At 41.3% G+C, this 19,748-nt stretch overlaps 1 protein-coding gene across 1 annotated transcript; it reads right to left on the reverse strand.

The window, feature by feature from the left end:
• Positions 1 to 1,724: 1,724 nt before the first annotated feature.
• MAGEH1 (MAGE family member H1) lies at positions 1,725 to 3,180 on the reverse strand. Its single transcript, XM_070502280.1, has one exon. The coding sequence runs from the start codon at positions 2,923 to 2,925 to the stop codon at positions 2,266 to 2,268; it is 660 nt and encodes a 219-aa protein (XP_070358381.1). The 5' UTR covers positions 2,926 to 3,180; the 3' UTR covers positions 1,725 to 2,265.
• Positions 3,181 to 19,748: the final 16,568 nt, after the last annotated feature.

A 19,748-nucleotide genomic window follows, 5' to 3' on the forward strand; every position in this document is an offset into this window, starting at 1 on the left:
AAATATGGCCCCTCCGGAGCCAGAAACATGCCTTTTGACTTTCTGCAGTCCCAGTTTCTGTCACACTGCCTGAATCATAGAAGACTCTCACTATTTTCTTGTTTGCTGAATGAATTTGGAGCTGCTGAGGGGTCATAGTTCCTACTTTTGATTGAAGCCTCCTTTGCCTGCAGGCTGATGTCTATGAGTCCCTGGGCCTTTGCGAGAAAGTCATTTGTTAGCCTACTCTGGCCCCAGACACTTTATCTTGCACACAACTGGAAGCAGGGTAAGACTGACTGGAGGCAAAGAAAGGAGAAGGTACCCTGGCCACTCTTTTGTGTGTGATGGCTGCTCCCTCTGAGCCCCCACAAGGCTGGGTGAGGCACCCTTCCTTGGTGTTCCCTATTAGGGGCCTTAGTTCATGCAGTGTTTAGCTCTCGGGGTAAATGTGGTAGGCTTTGGGGGTGGCCAGAGCTTCTTATGCGTGTTCTTTGCCTGTAAGTAATATGAACGTGAGGGAGGACTCCCATATCTACAGATTTCCTGCAGGGTGAAGTAAAGGATTCAGAAGCCCCTGGTGGTAGAATGGATAGGAATGGCATTGAGCTCCTTGGTACAATGAGGTAAGAAAGTGTGAAAGCTCCTGGAGGTGGGAAGAAACCTGATACCACATGACTTAGCACACCATAGGCCACCATGCCAGGTGGCCCTCTGGACCTACTACACTGGCTGAAGCAGAGAGTCAAAGAGTTAATTCGGCCCCACCCCCATGGAGACATATACACACACACACACACACACACACACACACACACACTTTTAAAACAATTTGTGCCTCCTAACAAACCGTAGTTCCTGAGAGAAGTGCCAGGTTACCTTTCAGAGATATGCCACAGGTCGAATCTCTCTGGCTCATCCAAGCAGCTCTGCTGTTTTGGAGCCTCTTTTTCCTTGTTCCAGGATTTATCATTATGTTAATAAAGTAATCATCTTTGTTCTCATTAAAATCGGCCATAACTCCCACCCTTTGAGACTCTAGCCCCTGCTCACCTCTTTCCCACATCATTTCTTTTTCTCCACTTCCTCCTTGACAGAACTTTAATAGTTCAATGAAGAATCTGTTTTTTCTCTAACGTCCGTGCTGCCTTTAGTGCCTCCATATTTACTCCCTTCCCCATCTCCAGTATTATTTTCAGACCTCAAGTTGTCATCTCACCAAGAATTTTCTGACAGTCCCATCTTTTTAATTTCTGCAGTATCCTCACAATGTCCTTTTTCCTGAAACCACCCCTCTCTCCTCTGCCCTCCTGTCAAGCTGATTTAAGTGTATTTTCTCTTTCCACAGCACCCTATGACATTCCCTTCCCTTTGCCAACGCGTGCTTCCCCGAGCTGAATTAAGTACCCAAAAAGCACCTAATACAAAACATTTTCATAGTATGCTCTGATGACCCTTTCAAATCCCCCCCAGCTTATTTAAGCATCTCTTGGATTTTCATAGCACCCTATGATGTCCTCTTTCCTGTCCCATCCCCCCAAGACAGGTCACATAAGCTTTTCTAAATTTTCATGGCGCCCCATGCTCACTCCCTATTACAGCGTTTACCACACTGCCAGTGTACGTTTGTCTCTCCCACATAATCTAGAACATTCTTTAGAACTGAAGGCTGTGTGCTAAGGAGTATCCTCAGAATCTAGACTGGTGCCTCACACATAGCCGGTGGTCAATAAATGAACAAGGTGTCCTCGTCGTTATGCTTTTATTTTTTCTATGTTTTGCAGTAACTATGCAAAATCATGGTAGTTGTCAGTCTTCTTTACATAAGGGCAGACACAAAGGTTTTCAGGAAGGTCAGATATAGAAGAATTCCCCCATCCTTCTCTCACATTTTGCTGGTCATTTCAAACTTTCAAAGAACAGCCTATTTCAATGATATAAAATATGTACCTGATCACAGAATATGATGGAAAGACTTCATTTTAAAATTTTAGCCAGACTGTTACACTAAATCTCAATAACACAAAAAAAGAGAAATGTTTTCTTCAATCATATTTTTAAACATATCGTGACCTAAATCAACACTGTATTAAAATGAATAAAATTCTACAATATCCAAAGCAAACCCTCTATTTCGCAGTTTAAACAATTAGCACTGATCACAAATACTAAATACAGTGCCCTCCCCCTTCCCCATCATATTCAATTCAGGACCAAGGTAATCTACTCTTTGAGGTACCTTTGATGCTCTTTCCAACCCCTCTCAAGGGTCTGCCCCATATTTCCTTAAGAGGCGGAGTAACCCCTAGCACCTGAATTGAGGATAGCCTCAACTTCTGCATCATCATCCGAATCCCAATCGTAATTACATGGCCAGTCCTTGGAGCATCGGTTACGCACCCTTGCCACAAAATGCATGACTTTCAGCTTGCTAGATTCCACGTGTGCTCGAGGTCCCCAGAAGAATTCGTACTCCATGGGGCTGCTACGGGGCACAGGCTTATAAATCAGGTACCCTCTGCGCACAAACTCTTCTGTGACGACCTTCTTTGGATCTCCAAAGATGCTGTGCTGCCGGCCAGGCTGCATCCCCAACTTCCCCAGCACTTTCCAGACCAGGGCCTCCTTGGCGCTGTTGCCCATGATGAAGATGAGAGCTAATATGGACATCAGGAGGCTTTTCTTGGTGCCTTGAAAATTGCTCCGGGCTACCGAGGGCTTTTGCGCTTGAGCAGTGCTCGAGGCTTCCTCAGGGGTGGTGGAGGCCTCTTCCGGAGTGCTCGGGTCTTCCTCAGGGCCGCTCAGGTCGTCCTCAGGGGTGCTTGGGATAACAGAGATGGCCATTGGGGTCTCGGAGGCTTCTGAGGCCTGGATCTTACGACTGTTGCGGTTCTCTTCTGCGGCTCTTGCGTTACGGCGACGCCGACTCTTGCGTCCCCGAGGCATATCTCCTGCTAGGGGCGCCGAGCCCACAGCAGTTCTAGGGAAGAATGCCTGTAACCTCTGCAACAAACAACTATCTCTACCATAAGAAGAGGCCGCCGCTGAAGCCGCCAATGTCAATAGAGTCTTTGTAGCAACAGCGATAAAGCTCACTCGGACACAAGCGTACTCGCGTGAGCAACCTCCCCTGCATTCGCCCCAGCTGCAAATACGCGAGAACTCTGTGCAGAATAGGCTCCGCCTCTACTGCCACGCACTCCCCTAGCTCCAAAGAGGAAGTGGGTGGTTCCTCCACCCAGACGTCCACTGTCAGAAAGGAAAAGAGGCAGGCCACAGCAGGGGTGGGACTAGGGCAGAAATGACGGCTAGGGATTGGCCAGGACAGGGGTGTGCAGAGGAGAAATGAATATCATAGGATCCCTGTATTTTTCAGTCTAGGGGAGACCGGGTCATGGGTCTTGGGAAACAGTTTGCCTCTATTCCATTCTGGCCTAAGGCCTGCTGGGTGTGTGTGTGTGGGCGAGGGGAGTGTATTCCTGGAAGGAATCAGCTAGTCGCAGCTCTCCTTTCCTGTCTTGGCTTACACAACGCATTCACTCGCCCTGTTTTCAGGAGTTTATGTGTATGCTAATTAATTCGTGGGCCTACCTAGGATATCTAGATGGCTACGGCTGAAGTGCTGGGTGATGAGAGGAGATGGGACTGCAAAAGCGATCAGTGTGCAAGAGGAGCAGAGCCTTTACAATGTTTTATATTCACGGGATTATTAAGCAGGGCACTGACTGGATCAGACTCGCATTTATACAGCCTCACAGAGGAGCAGACTATTGTCTAGCAGGTCACTTAGGAAGCAATTAGAATAAGAAGCAAGAGAGAATGAAAGCCAGCCTTAAGGTGGTTGCCATGGGGATGGAGAGGCAGAAAGGCATTTTAAGGGTGATCATTGGCAGGCTTTAGAGACTGACTGAGGGGAAGTGGGGAATGGGGAGAGGGTGGTGGAGTGCAGGTTGGCTCCCAGGTTTCTAGGCTCCAGACTACCTGAATACCTAATTTATTTTGCTTCTTTCTTACATGCGGTAATCCGAATGTAATTCGGAGCAGACTCAACTTTATCCACCCTGGATCTTTGCTCACTGTCTCCTCTGCCTGAATTGCCTTTCCTCTCATCTCCAACTAATTTCCATCTGCCTGCTCCCAGACCTTTTCCTCCACGAAGCTTGTCTTAATCTGCCCCAAAGGGTAGTGAGTCAATTTTTGCTCCCCTGAGGGAGGAGTCTCTAGAGCAAGCACTCTGTATCTTTCTCGTGTCATTCCAAAGATACTATTTTACACAAGTCACTTCACCTCTCTTGAGTCTGCATTTCCTGATCTATAAAGCGGGGTTAATTAAAGTACCGGCCTCATAGGGTTGTGAGAATTAAATGAGAAAATAAATGAAAAGCACTTATCACAGAGGAAGCACAGTTTTTGCCTCTCAAGGTGTTTCAAGCAGTGTGTGAGAGTGGCATTTGATAAATGCATGTTGACAGAATAAATGATGGAAAAGATTTTGCACGTTTTCACCTGACCTTTTTAAAAATAAGTGAATACTTTATACCTGTTTGGCTAGAAGAGATTAAATGCTTGCTTGACAGGGCCTCAGACTGTAATCCCACTGAGGAAAGGGGCCCTGTCTAGCCCCTTGATGTCTCCTAGCCCTTGGTAGAGTTTGTGAAATAGGATATGGCTATGCCTGGTGAATAAGTTCGGGGGTGGGGGGCAATGTGTCCCATTCGGAAAGCCGAATTGCCAGCTAAATTGCACCCAACACGGCCCGTCCTCTGTACATGTGTAGAAAGAGGATGCCTGATGTGGAGAAATGGGCACTAACTCAGACCTGGGAATGTGAGTTCTGGCCCAGTTCGTGTCGCTTAGAAGCACTTTAACCTTGATGAGTTTACCTAACATCTGTGTCCTGTGATTTGTCCACTGAACAAGCAGAACAGGCTGACCTCGCCAGCCTTGTCTGCCAACTTGTTGTGAGGCTCTCTAGAAATACAACAGCACATACTAGCGACCCTGGGTTAGAGCAAGTTCTTCTAAGTTCAGTTGTTTTCTCGCTCGACGTTTGTTTTGTGTTTGCTGTTTGCGAATCTGGGTGCCTAGAGGACTGCAAAATCACCTATATTCCTTTAAAAAGCTTCTCCATTCAGATGGGACTTTATGGGAATGTAGCCTAGCAAACTAATTCTCTTCCCAACGGTCACTTTCTAACTGAAACTTTCTTTATATCCAGAGCCTACCAAGGCCTCCTGTTGGGGAAGCCTAGCCATAAACCAATTTGGGGCAGTGCATGCTTGCTGCTGCATTGCCTTCTGCCCACCAACCAGCTGACTGAGAAGGGGGTGCCATTTGCCTGTCACTACCCTCATCTGAGTGAACCTTTGCTCTGCTTCACAGCAAGGCTAAGGCAGCTCTGCATAGCACCCTGAGTAGATCAGAGCTTATCCTTCAGCAGTGTACGACCTAGGGCTGTGGCCTCCGACCAGTTTCCTCAAAGGAGAAGTAATCAGGAACAGGGTTTAAGTTGTGAGCTACTCTCAGTGTTCCCAAAAGCTTAACAGAGATCACATTTATGTAAGACAGGCCACAGAGGTTAGTAGTCAAGAAACGCATTGTATTTAATAGCCAGAATATCACTAGGCATGGTATTAACAGGAGGAAGTCAGCAAACCATGCCTTGGAAAATTGCGGACCCCAGGTCTATTTGGAGTAAGTAGTACATGAAAAAGGAAGGGCAGCTGAGTTGTGAGGGCCCTAGGAGTACAAAGAGAGGAGGGAAACCAATATTGTTGTGGTAGGCTATGTGCCTAATCTACCTCCAAACGGGAATCTTTCCGACAACCTTCAATTACCAGTGAAGCTAGAGAGAGGTTAACAATCTTGCCCAAGATCATAGCACTGTTGTTGAATGTCAATATTTAGGCGCTTATCTTCAGATTTCCAAGCCCTGGTTTCTGCCGTCACACACCTCACAGCTGCTCCAACTGAGTGCACATTTGGTGGTGCAAGGAGGCTTAACATGGAAGGGAGTGTGCTTGCTCCCTTGGGATAGGAGCAGAAGGAAAAGAGATGAGAAAAGGGACAGATGTGGGGAAGAGCAAGTCAGGGATCCTTACTCACCTACCAGGTTTTCCATGCTTCGCTCTGCCCCTTCCAAGCTGTGCCAAGTCCAGCATGTCACTTAACCTTTCGAAGCCTCATTTTCTTCATCTGTGAACAGGTATATCATAGTGGTGGTGTGAAGATCAAAGGGAAATACCTCATGCAGGATCAAATAGGCTGTAAAATTTCCCCCAGACCCCAAAGATGTCCACATCCCTATCCCCAGAACCTGTGAATATGTTACTTTCTATGGCAAAAGGGAACTTCGCAGATGTGATTGAGTTAAGGATCTTTAGATGGCGAGATTATCCTGGATTATCTGGGCGGGCCCAAGGTGAACACAAGAGTTTTTATAGGAGGGAAGCAGTAGAGTCAGAGTCAGTGAAAGATCTAAGGATGGAAGCAGAGATCAAAGAGAAGATAGTACACTGCTGGCTTTGTAGCTGCAGGAAGGGAGTATGAGCCAAGGAATGTAGGGGGCCACTAGAAGCTGGAAAAGACAAGGAAAAGGTTTCTCCCCTAGAGCCTCCAAGGAGGAATGCAGACCTGAAGACGCATTTTAGACTTCTGACCTCCAGAACTGTAAAATAATAAATTTGGTTGCTTTAAGCCACTAAATTTGTGGTAATTTGTTACATCAGCAAAAGGAAACTAATACACAAAGCACATGTGTGCCTCATTCATGGGGAGTGCCTAATGAATAAGAGCCATGATTACCGTTGAGGTGAATTTATATTATTGCCATATTTTCAGTGAAAGTACTGGGAGGGCCAGGGTGGGATATGAGACTGGGCTGGATACCTTGGCAGCAATTCTTGCGGATGTTGATATGCCCTGTTCTTCCCTGGTGTTGCCCACCTATCCCGGGCACTGTCATGGCTGTATGCCCAAGTTTCCATAGGCGTTACTCTCACCTGGGCAGATATTGCCATAGCCACCACCTGGTGGTAAGTGCTGGGGGTGGGATAGGGAGGGAAATGCAGGAGTCAGTCCACACTACTCATGTTGCGGTGCACTGACTAATCACCTTTCAGTTGCCTGTGGGCCCTGTTCTGATTCCAGCAAGCACCTCCCCAGGGCATAGAGCACTCTTGGGCCAGTCCCTCCATCTGCAACAACCTTTGCACAAATTGTGGGCCACAGCCTACTTGAACAGGTGAGACTGACCCCATCTGCTGGCCCTCATTCAGGGACTCCTCACTATGTCTAGTCTACTGATGATTCCTCTAAATCATTTCACAGCACAGCTATGGGCTTATTTTACAATTTCCAAGAATTAGCGTCTTGCAAGAAAGTCTATAGCACGTGCACTCTTACCATCATGAAACAAAAGTCGTGTGATTACTTTTGAGGTTTGTTTGCCGGGTTTTAGGGTGAAATATTTTTACTGCTAATTAATCTCAAACATAGGGACAAGAATGAAGATTAACGTTACAAACAGCTGCATAACCAATGCCCCGCTGTCTCAGATTTAAAAATTAGGCCCTAACTCAGCGTATCCTCTACATTACAGATATGGTAAAACCCTCTGTTTACCTCTTCCGGACTCACTCCACTCTCTCCTTTCTCAGTGGGATCTGCTATCATGAATTCAGTAATTATTATACCCATGAAGAGTTGTATGTATTTGCTACCTATTTCTGTGTCCATCCACATTATATAGAAATTTTTGATGTTTATCCAAGTTGACAAATCTAGCTGTGATTCATTTTAATTTTTGTATACTCTCTCTTTCAGTATTTGCAATTTATCTTCCTCCTGATGGAGCTGGACTTCTGCAGTTTCCATTTTTCCAGAACAAATAATGCTCTTATTACTATTTTTGTACCTGACCCCTGAGAACATGCGCGTGGATCTCTAGGATCACCGTTAGAGTTACTGGGTATGTCTGCATGGATGTGTTTAGATAGCCCACATGGATTTCTGCTTTGTTTCATTTATAAAAATTGAATCATTTTATACACAATTTCCACTTCATTGTTTTTCCTGATCAACAATAAAATTTCCTTAACTCATATCTCTAATTCTTTCATTATGATGGCTGAATGATGTTTCTTGCAATGGTGTTACCACAATCTCTTCAGGCATCCATCTATTGACCAGGTACACTGTATTCCCAAATTATTTCCCTCTCTACAAACGATGTTGCAATAAAAGGTCAATCGTTAGTTTACTGGGATTTTTTTTTAATGAGTAATATATCCAGCTGAGTATGAGAGCCAAGTTTGTGTTCAGGGTGTTTGATGAATGATTTAAAATTTTTCCTTCTACTTCAGTCGAAATCAAGGCGATTTATGACTTTTTCCTGCATCTTAAATAGGAAGCAAAGGCTTGTTTAATTGAATAGTTGTAATATGCATGGGACTGGTTGAACATTATCCGAAAGCCGCTGAATGGGATGCCACTGAATGGTTTCCAGCAGGGACGGTAAGGTCAGATCAGTGGTTTAGCAAAGCCCCTTTGGCTGCAGTGTGGAAAGTGGACTGTGGGGGAGAGGCGAGGGTTGGGTGGAAGACCTGATTAGAGGCTGTTTCCCTCATCTAGGCTAATGATAGTGGTGGCCTGAAATAGAGTGATGGCAGTGAAGATGGAGGGAAGGGAATGAATATCAGGGCTAATTAGAAGACAGAATCAACAAGCCTTGGGGATTGCTTGTATCTGGGCAGTGAGGAGAAGAAACAGGCTGTGTGGGCCTCCCAGGGTTCTGGCTTGGATAGGTGATGAGATTAGGGATACAGGAGGAAGAGCAGGTTGGTTGCCTTGCTTTTCTCTTGGATGCCCTGGCCTTCTGGAAGGGCCCTTTGTTTGGTCGACTCTCTGCAGGATCATTGGACTTCAAATGCCTGCAGAAGCCCTGCTAATGCTCAACCTCTACCAGCACACCAGTCACAGAATAAAGCAGGGTGCAGCCTGACCTCAGAATTGTGGGAAAACTGGATATCGTCCATGGCATTTGTGTCTTGAAGGAGATTCTCTCTTTCAGCGGGGGTAATCGCGTACTGAGTTTCCCACGGACTCTTCTCAGAATCATAAGTCCCCCCAAAACCCCAAAGTGAGCCCATTAGCTGACTCTGCATCATCACAGGAGTGGTGGCACTTCCTAAACTTCTCCCTGAGGTTCTCTGGGGTCTTCAGGGTGCTGACTCACCTCAAGCGACATCAGAGGTAACATGAACAAAAGGTGCCAAGTATTACATCCATGAAATCAGCCCCTGTGCTGTTGTGGACCCTAGGTGCCTACCACTGGTAGGCTTTATGGTCCCTCCTTGGCTACTCCTGGACATGCCCAAACCTCTTTCCATTGGGAATCCTTGTCCTTTGTGCTTTCTGTTTATAGGTGGGAATGACTCTGAAGGGGAGATGGAATATCTGCCTCCTGAAAATAAAATAAGTATGCAAGCACATTAAAGTTCCCCCAGCTGTTAACTGAAACATCACTTATTCTCAGCCAATTAACAATTGTTGTATTTCTTTCCTCAACATTTATCTTAAAGCTAGCCTATTAGCATCATTCATAACATCAATAATAAGTAACTTCCTTCTGCTATTCTTAATGTGCATTATCTCTAGGTGCTCACTCTCCTTAGGATGCCCAATGTAGATACAAGGCATCTGAGGCTGTGACAAGCACAGTAACTGGCCTGGTATCAAATCCCTGACATGGCAGAGTCAGGTTTTCTGACCCACTTCCCCCGATACCACAGGCATTGTTCTTTTCCCCTCTGAGTTGTTAATAATGCTGTTCCCATTACCGCTACCCTGACTTACAGGGTTTCCTATCTAGATTTATGCAGCAGGCTCTTTCCTGGCTTTACCCCACCTCCAATCTCTCCTCATCCAACTGCACCTTGCATATAGACATAAGAACTTCCTCCTGAAGGGGCCCCCACTCATTGTCCACCACCAGGCTGTACTCTTTAGGTGTTGCATCAGGCTCTTTGCTAGCTCGGTGGGGCCTGACGGCCCATAGACAGTCCTCCAAAAGCAAGACCCAATAGATTGAATGAATGAGTGAATGTTGACATGAAGCAACCTATCCTTGTTCCTCAGCATCTCTCAGCTGGAGTCATAGTGTGCTTGACATTCAGACCCAGGTTCTCCTTGGTTCTGAGTTTTCCCAACCAGGCAGTGGGGAGACCCTGTGGACTCAGCCCCTCGGTGCATGTGCATGTCTGTGTGCACATAGGCATGCAGGTGTCCACCTATTCACATGTGCACCAGTATTTGCTTGCTCACCTCTCTGCTTGCTTCTGGCTCTGCGTGGAGTTTCTGACATTTATCCCTCTCGGTTAAATCATCTACTCAGCACCTGTCTGGTCAGGACTTGGCGTACATTATCTCATTTAATTCTCACAACTTTCCTGAAGAGTGGGCACTCTTATTTCCATCTTGTAGATGTGGAAGCCTGACTCGTAGGTTCCTTACATAGGTAAGAAGCATGGACACGGAAGAGGAATGGGAGTAGGCTATCTATAATGACAGTGCCCATTTCTTGAGCAGCTTCTCTGTACGAGGCATTTTGTATACATTGTTCCACTTAATCTCCACAGTAACCCTACGAGGTAGTCACACTATGCCCATAATTCTGCAGATGAGGCATGCTAGACATAACAGGAGTATACAACTTGTTCAACATCAGAGTTAAGTTGTGGAGCTTGGGCTCAAACCCAGGTTTGTTCAATATTATAGCCCAAGCCCTTATCACAAAACTAGGACTGAGGTATGGGAACAGACTGAAGGAGCAAGGACTGATTGGAAGGTGCTACAAAGCAACTGAGGGAATCCCAGGTGAAGGTAACCTCATCCCTCACCCCAGAGCACTCAGAATCTTGGATGGCTCTGAGACTGGGTGTTATCTATAGGCTGTCTTCACCTCCTCCACAGTTGCCAGCTGTTAATGTTTCATGACTCATAGCATCCTTAATAGCCTTGGAAGCCACAAAAGTGAATCAAGTCCCTCATCATAACCTACCTCCTGTCTGTCAGTGATCTAGGACTAAATAGGCCGATTTCCTTCCTAGAAGGGATTGTGTGGTTCAGGAAGTTTTTAGTATTAGTAGTTGCAATTCTGCCAGCTCATAGTCAATTCTTGAGATCGCAATTTTTTGGGGGGAACTATTAAGATCTAGTCTCTTAGCAACTTTGAAATTTACAATACAGTATTGTTGCCTATATTCGCTATGCTGTACATTAGATTTCTAGAACTTATTTATCTGCTGGTTCCAAGTTTGCAGCCTTAAACAATTTATCCCTTATTTCCCCACCACCTAGCCTCTGATATTCACCACTCTACTCTGTTTTTACAAGCTTGGCTTTTTTAGATTCCACATGTAAGTGACCTCATATATTATTTATCTTTCTCTGTCTGATTTATCTCACATAGCATAATGCCCTCAAAGTCTATCCATGTTGTCACAAATGACAGAATTTCCTTCTTTCTCATGGCTGAATATCATTCCCTTGTGTGTGTGTGCATATATATAACAAAACTTCCTCATCCATTCATCCATTAATGGACACTTAGGTCATTTCTCTATCTTGAATATTGTGAATAATGCTGCAGTGAACACGGGAGTGCATATATCTCTTCACTATCCTGTTTTCATTTATTTTGGATATATACCCAGAAGAGGAATTTCTGGTCAGATGATAGTTCTAGTTTTAATTTTTTGAGGTGCCTCCCTAGTGTTTTCCATAGTGGCTGAACCAAATTATGTTCCCATTGACAGTATACAAGGAGGGTTCCTTTATCTCTACTTCCTGGCCAACACATGTTATCTCTTGTCTTTTTGATGATAACCATTCTAACAGTTGTAAGGTAATATCTCATTGTGGTTTTGATTTGCATTTCCCTGATTATTCGTGACATTGAGCATATTTTCATGTACTTCTTGGCCATTTGGATGTCTTCTTTGGAAAATGTCTATTTATATCCTCTGCCAATTTTCTATTGGATTGTATTTTTGCTAGTGAGTTGTATGAGTTCTTTATATATTTTGGATATTAACCCCTTATCCAATATATGGTTTTTAAAATGTTCTCCCATTCCATAGCTTACCTTTTTATTGTATTGATTGTTTATTTTACTATGCAGAAGCTTTTACATTTGATGTAGTCCCACTTGTTGGTTTATGCTTTTGGGGTTATATCCAAAAAATCTCATTGCTCAGATCAATGTTGAACAGCTTCTTCCCTATGTTTTCTTCCAGAAGCTTTACATTATCAGGTCTTCAGTTTAATTCTTTAATCCATTTCAAGCTAATTTTTGTGAATGGTATAAGATAGGGGTCAAATTTCATTTTTCTGCAGGTGATTATCCACTTATCCCAACACTATTTGTTGAAGAGCCTATCCTTTCACCATTGAGTGTTCTTGGCACTCTTGTCAAATATTAGTTGACTATACATGTGGGGGGTTTATTTCTAGGCTCTCTATTTTGTTTCATTGGTCTATGTGTCTATTTTTATGGTAGTAACATACTGTTGTGATTACTACAGTTTTGCAATATAGTTTGAAATCTGAAGTGTGATGCCTATAGCTTTGCTGTTTCTCAGGATTGCTTTAGCTATTCAGATCTTTTGTGGTTCCATACAAATTTTAGGATTGTTTTTTTCTATTTATGTGAAAAATGCCATTGAAATTTTCATAGATGTTGCATTGAATCTATAGTTGCCTTGGGTGGTATGGGCCTTTTAGCAATATTAATTCTTTTAATCTGTGAACACGGGATATCTTTCCATTCGTTTGTGACTTCTTTAATTTCTTTCATCAAGGTCTTGTAATTTTCATTGTACAGATCTTTCACTTCCTTGATTAAATTTATTCCTAATATTTGATTGTTTTTGGTACTATTGTGAATGGTATAGTTTTCTTTATTTATTTTTCAGATGTTTTGTTGTTAGTATATAGAAATGCAACTGATTTCTGTATGCTGATTTTGTATCCTGCAACTTTACTGAATTTGTTAATTAGTTCTGACAGTTTTTTGTTGGAGTCTTTAAGATTTTCCGTATATAAGATTATATCATCTGCAAATAAGAGACAATTTTACTTCTTCCTTTCTTACTTGGATGACTTTTATTTCTTTTTCTTGCTTGATTGCTCTTGCTAGGACTTCCAGTACTATGATGAATAAGAGTGATGAGAGTAGGCACCCTTGTATTATTCCTAATCTTAGAGGAAAAGCTTTCAACATTTCACTGCTGAGTATCATGTTAGCTGTCATATATGACCTTTACTATATTGAGGTATATTTTTTATATATCCAATTTGTTAAGCATTTTTACCATGAAAGTATGTTGTATTTTGTCAGATTTTTTTCTGCATATACTGAGATGATCATATGATTTTTATCTTTCATTCTATGAATGTGGTTTACTACATTTATTGATTTGTGTATGTTGAGCAATACTTGCCTGCCAAGTAGAAATCCCACTTATTCTTGGTGTATGATCCTTTTAATGTGCTGTAGAATTTGTTTTGCTAATATTTTGAGAATTTTTGCATCTGTATTCAATAAGGGATATTGGTCTGTAGTTTTCTTTTTTGTAGTGTCCTCATCTGACTTTGGTATCAGGGTAATGCTGGCCTTGTAAAATGGGTTTGGAGGCAAGCCCCAGTGGCCTAGTGGTTAATTTTGGCATGTACCACTTTGGACCTATACCACTTGTCTGTCAGTAGCCATGCTGTAGTGGTGGCTTACATATAAAAAGAGGAAGATTGGCAGCAGATGTTAGCTCAGGCTAATCTTCCTCAGTAGAATAATAATAATAATAAAGTAAAAAAAAATAAAACAGAATGCATTTGGGAGTGTTCCCCTTTCTTCATTTTGTTGGGAGATTTAGAGAAGGATTGGCATTAGTTCTTCTTTAAATGTTTGGTAAAATTCACCAGTGAAGGCATCTGGTCTTTTCTTTGTTGGGAAGTTTCTGATTACTGGCTCAATCTCCTTACTTGTTATTGGTCTGTTCATATTTTTTATTTCTTCATCATTGACTCTTGGTAGATTGTGTTTCTAGGAATTTATCCATTTCTTCTAGGTTATCCAATTTGTTGGTGTATAATTGTTCATAGTAGCCACTTATGATCCTTTGTTTTCCTGTATTATCAGCTGTAATGTCTCCTCTTTCATTTATGATTTTATTTATTTGAATATTCTCTTTTTTTCTTAGACTATGTAAAGGTTGTCAATTTTGTATATCTTTTCAAAAACGGCTCTTAGTTTCATTGATTTTTTTCTATTGTTTTCTGGTCTCTATTTCATTTGTTTCAACTCTGATCTTTGTTATTTCCTTCTTTTTACTAACTTTGGGCTTAGTTTGCTCTTCTTTTTCTAGTTCCTTGAGATGTAAAGTTAGGTCGTTTATTTAAGATCTTTCTTTTTCTTACTGTAGATATATCACTATAAATTTCTCTCTCAGAACTGCTTTTGCAACATTGCATTGGTTTTGATGTCTTTAAAACAATTATTTTGAATTATTTGTCAGGCCATTCATTAATCTCCATTTCTTTGGGGCCAGTTAATGGAGGTGTACTGTATTTCTTTGGTAAAGTCATGTTTCCCTGATTCTTTTTGATCCCTGTAGCCTTACATAGATATATGCACATTTTGAAAAGCAATCATCTCTTCCAGAATTTATGTACTGATTTTAGTAAGGGAAGGCTTTTATTTGCATTTGGGGTCATACTGGAGCTTACTGTGACCCTGGGTCTAGTTGTACAGGGCACCAAGAGTGACGCTGTGTGGTTGCACTGGGCTCAGTAGTGTGTGATGTCTCTTTGGCTCATGCTGTTGGGGTTCACAGCTTTGACAACTGTGCATTCCTTAGTAATCACTGCAGGAGGTCTGCAGTGGCTGCAAGGTCTGTTGGGGTCCTCAGTGGCACCTCTAGGTCCAGCAGCTAGGGATCAGAGCAGGCAGCAGTGGTGGCTAGAGCCTGAAGTGTGCACATTCTCAGCTTTGGCAGCCAGCTGCAGGTGCCTACGCAGTGGCAGGTGCCAGTTGCAGACTCACATGTAGTGGTAAGGTCAGGGCATGCAGCAAGGGCCAGGACCAGCTATGTGCTCACTGGCAGCTATGTAGGCACCTTGGCTGTTCGTGTGCTCTCCTATGGCAACACAGTTCCTCCACACTGCAAGGTGAGCACAGTACAGTGGAAGATGGTGATGGGTGTCAGGATGTTGATATGTAAGTGCACCACTGGAAGGGCTAGCCTCAAGTGGGCACATGGCGGTGGAGTCAGCCAAAGGGAGTCTAGGCTGCCAATTTTGCACTGGTGCAGTTGTAGAGGCCTGGGATGGTTGCCAGTATGGTATGGTTCAAGATGGTTCAAGTGAGGTGTGGGTGGGGGACATGAGGAAGAACTCAGTTATCTGCTAATGGGAATATCTATGGGGCAAAAGCTGATAAAATCTGCAGGAGGTCCGTGGCAGCTTTGCTAATTGTTAGTTTCTTCAAGTGGCGAAATCTGCTGGGTTTTTCTGCAACTGGTCAGTGTGAACTACAGTTGCTCCCACTGTGTGGCTGTTTTTGGTAGTTCCAGCTTCTCTTCTTTGTTCCTAGCTGTCTCTATACATCTCAACTTTTCAGGTCTAGGTGGGTGAAACTGAAGCAGGACCTTAGTGTGGTGCTTTGAAAAGGTGAGGAAGCTGGTCACTCATCCTGCTCTGCCATTCTTTCCTAGCAGGGGAAACTCTTTTTAACCGGGAAGTTTCCTCTTGGCACTAAGCAACGCAGGCTTTTGAGGTGAGATGACACAGGCAAAATGAAGCTATCTTCCTTCTTTTATTGTTCAGTTATTCTCATGGTTTTTGTTCCACTATGTTCCTAAAGTTTCTTAAGTGGACGCCAGAGCTCTCCCATGGCCATTTTTGTTCATAGATAGCTGTCTAATTGTTGATCTTTGGGGAGGGAAGAAGGCTGGGTTCTTCTACATAGCCATGTCTCTAAATGTATATTGATTAAACTCTAATTAAATTGCAGAAATTGAAACAATTGTCTTAGAAATTGTGATCTAACTATATGCTGTCCACAAGAGAAACACTTTGGATTCGAAAATACAAATAGGCTGAAAGTAATAGGATGGAAAAATATATGCAACAATAACCAAAAGAGGGCTGGAGCAGCTTTACTAATACCAAACATAATAGACTTACAAACAAAAATTCCTAACAGAGACAAAAAAGGATATTTTATACTGATAAAAGAGTCAATCTATCATGAAGATATAACAATTATAAACATAAATGCATTTAACAACAGACCTTCAAAATATATGAAGCAAAAAACTGACAGAATTGAAAGGAAAAATAGATAATTCAAAAATTGTACTTCAAGACTTCAATATTCCACTTGGAATACTGGACAGAATAACCAGAAAAAGATCAACAAAGAAAGAGAAGACTTGGCCAGCACTATAAATCAAGAAGACCTAACACACATCTATAGAACAAGCTGCCCAAGAACAGCAGAATACACACTCCTGTCAAGTGCACATGGAACATTCTCCAGGTCTGACCATATATTAAAGAGTAAAATAACTCTCAATAAATTTTAAAGGATTGAAATCATACAAAACATGATCTCTGATGACAATAGAATGAAATTAGAAATCAATAACAGAAATAAGTTTGGAAAATTCAGAAATATATGGAAATTAAACAATAAAATCCTAAATAACCAATGGGTCAAAAAGAAGTCACAAGTAAGATTAGAAAATACTTTGATATTAATGAAAATGAAAATACAGCATTCCAAAATTTACAGAATGCAATGAAAGCATTGCTTAGAGGGACATTCATACTTATAAATGCCCATAGTAAAAAAGAAAAAATATCTGAAAACAATAGCCTAAACTTCCTCCTTAATAAACTAAAAAAGAGCAAACTAAACCCAAAGCAAATAAAAGAGAATAATAAATATTAGAGTGGAAATAAATGATATAGAGATTGAAAAACAACAGAGAAAACCAATGACCCAAAAGTTATTCTTTGAAAAAGATCAACAAAACTGACAAATTTTAGCAGAATTGACTGAGGGAAAAAGAGAGGATTCAACTTACAAGTCAGGAATGAAAGATGGGATATTACTTTAGACCTTAAAGAAATAAAAAAGAATCAGGGCTGACCCTTGCCGTTAGTGGTTAAGTTCAGCACTCTCTGCTTTGGTGGCCTAGGTTTGTGAGTTTGGATCCTAGGTGTGGACCTACACCACTCGTCAGCCATGCTGTGGTGATGACCCACATATAAAGTGGAGGAAGATTGGCACAGATGTTAGCTCAGGACTAATCTTCCTAAGCACAATAAACAAATAAATAAATAAAAAGGAATGAAAAATAATAAAGGAATACTGTGAACAATTGTGTCAACAAATTAGATAAACTAGAAAAAGTGGACAAAGTCTTAGAAATGCACAAATTAACAAAATTGACCCAATTAAAAATAACGAATCTGAATCAACTTATGACATGTAAAGATTGAATTACACATTTAAAGAAACTTTCCACAAAGATAAGTCCAAGACCACATGGTTTCATTAGCGAATTCTATCAAAAGCTTAAAGAATAGCACCATCTTTCCCAAAGTCTTTCAGAAAAAAGAATAAAAAAGAAAATTTCTAAACTCATTCTGTGAGACTAGTATCACTCTGATACTAAAAGCAGATAAATAACATCACAAGAAAACAAAATAACACACCAACATCCCATTTGAGTATAGACACAAAATCTTCAACAAAATATTAGCAAACCAAATCAAGCAATATATTAAAAGAATTACAAACCAAGACCAAGTGGGATAGTATTCACAAACACAAGCTTGATTTATCACATGAAAATCAATGTGTTACATTAATTTTCTATTAATAAATAGAAAAAAGGGACAAAAAACACATGATTCACCTCAATTGATGCAGAAAAAGCATTATGTGGTAAAGGTCTAGCACCCAGAATATATGAAGAACACCTATAAGTCAATAATAAAAAGACAAATAACCCCATTTTTAAAATGAGTACATGATTTGAATAGACATTTCTCCAAGGAAGATAAACAAGTGGCCAGTAGACAAAGGATAGATGTTCAAGATTACTAGTCATTAGGGGAAACACAATTCAAATCATAATAAAATCTTGTTTCAAACCTTCCCAGAGGACGATTATGATAAAAAAGACAGATATTAACAAATGTTCACAAGGACGTGGAGAAATTGAAACCTTCACACACTGATTTTGGGAATGTAAAATGATGCAGCTGCTTGGAGAAGTTTGCAAGTTCCTCAAACATTTAAACATAGAGTTACCATATAGCCAAGCAGTTACACTCCTACATATATACACAAGAGAATTCAAAACATATGTTTACATAAAAATGTGTACATAAATGTTCATAGCACCATTAATCACAATATCTGAAATGTAAAAACAACCCAAATGCTAAATGGATAATAAAGTAATGAATGGATATGTAAAATGTGGTCTATCCATACAAAGGAGTATTATTTAGCCATAAAAGGGATGCAGTACTGATAGATGCTACAATGTGAGTGAATCTTAAAAACATGGTAAGCGAAAGAAGTCAGACATCAAAAACCACACATTATATGATTCCTTTTATATGAAATGTCCAGAATAATCAAATTCATAGATACAGAAATAAATTCTCCTATTATGAGGAATGGGGGGTGATTGCCAATGAGCACAGTGTTTCTCTTCGGGGTGATAGAAATGTTTGCAAATTGATTTGTGGTGATGGTTGCATGATTCTCTGAAAACACTAAAAATCATTTAATTTTACTTTAAACACGTGAATTCTATGGTATGTAAATCATATCTCAATAAAAAGGTAAGTCAGATGGAGAAAGACAAATACCATATGATTTCACTCATATGTGAGAGATAAGCAAACAGATAGATACAGAGAACAGATTGGTGGTTACTAAAGGGGAAGGGGGTAGGAGGAGGGATAAAGGGATAAAGGGGCACATGTGTATGGTCACAGATAGACCTTTGGTGGTGAACACAATGCACTCATACAGTATGTGTCCTGTTGTAACTGGCTTATTTAACTTAGCATATTGTCTTCAAGGTTAATACATGATGTAGTATGTGTCAGAATTTTCTTCTTTTTTAAGTCTGAGTAATATGCTATTATATGTATATACCACATTTTGTTTATCCATTCATCCATCAATGGACATTTGTGTTGTGTCCACCTTTTGGTCATTGTGAATAATTCTGCTATAAAAATGGGTATATAGATATCTCTTTGTGTCCCAGATTTCATTTTTGAGGGGTATATACCTAGAAGTAAAATTGCTGGAACATATGGCAATTCTATTTTTTATTTTTTTGAGGAACTGCCATACTGTTTTTTCCATAGGGGCTGCACCATTTTACATTCCCATCAGCAGTGCATGAGGGTTCCAATTATTCCACATCCTTGCCAACACTTGTCTTTCTCTTTTTTTTTCTATAATAACCATCCTAGTAGGTTTGATGTTGTAGCTCATGGTTTTGATTTTCATTCCCCTAATGATTAGTGATGTTGAGTGATGTTTTCATGTGCTTGTTGGCCATTTGTTTATCTTCTTGAGAAAAATGTCTATTCAAGTCCTTGCCTATTTTTTTAATCAGACTGTTTTTTTTTAAATTTTTTAAAATATTGGCACCTGAGCTAACTGTTGCCAC

Source organism: Equus asinus, chromosome X (genome assembly GCF_041296235.1).
Source record: "Equus asinus isolate D_3611 breed Donkey chromosome X, EquAss-T2T_v2, whole genome shotgun sequence".
Classification (NCBI taxonomy): Eukaryota; Metazoa; Chordata; class Mammalia; order Perissodactyla; family Equidae; genus Equus; species Equus asinus.

What these genes read in the sequence shown, in the direction of transcription:
- MAGEH1 (XM_070502280.1), bottom strand. Translation starts at nt 2,925, where the DNA reads ATGCCTCGGGGACGCAAGAGTCGGCGTCGCCGTAACGCAAGAGCCGCA.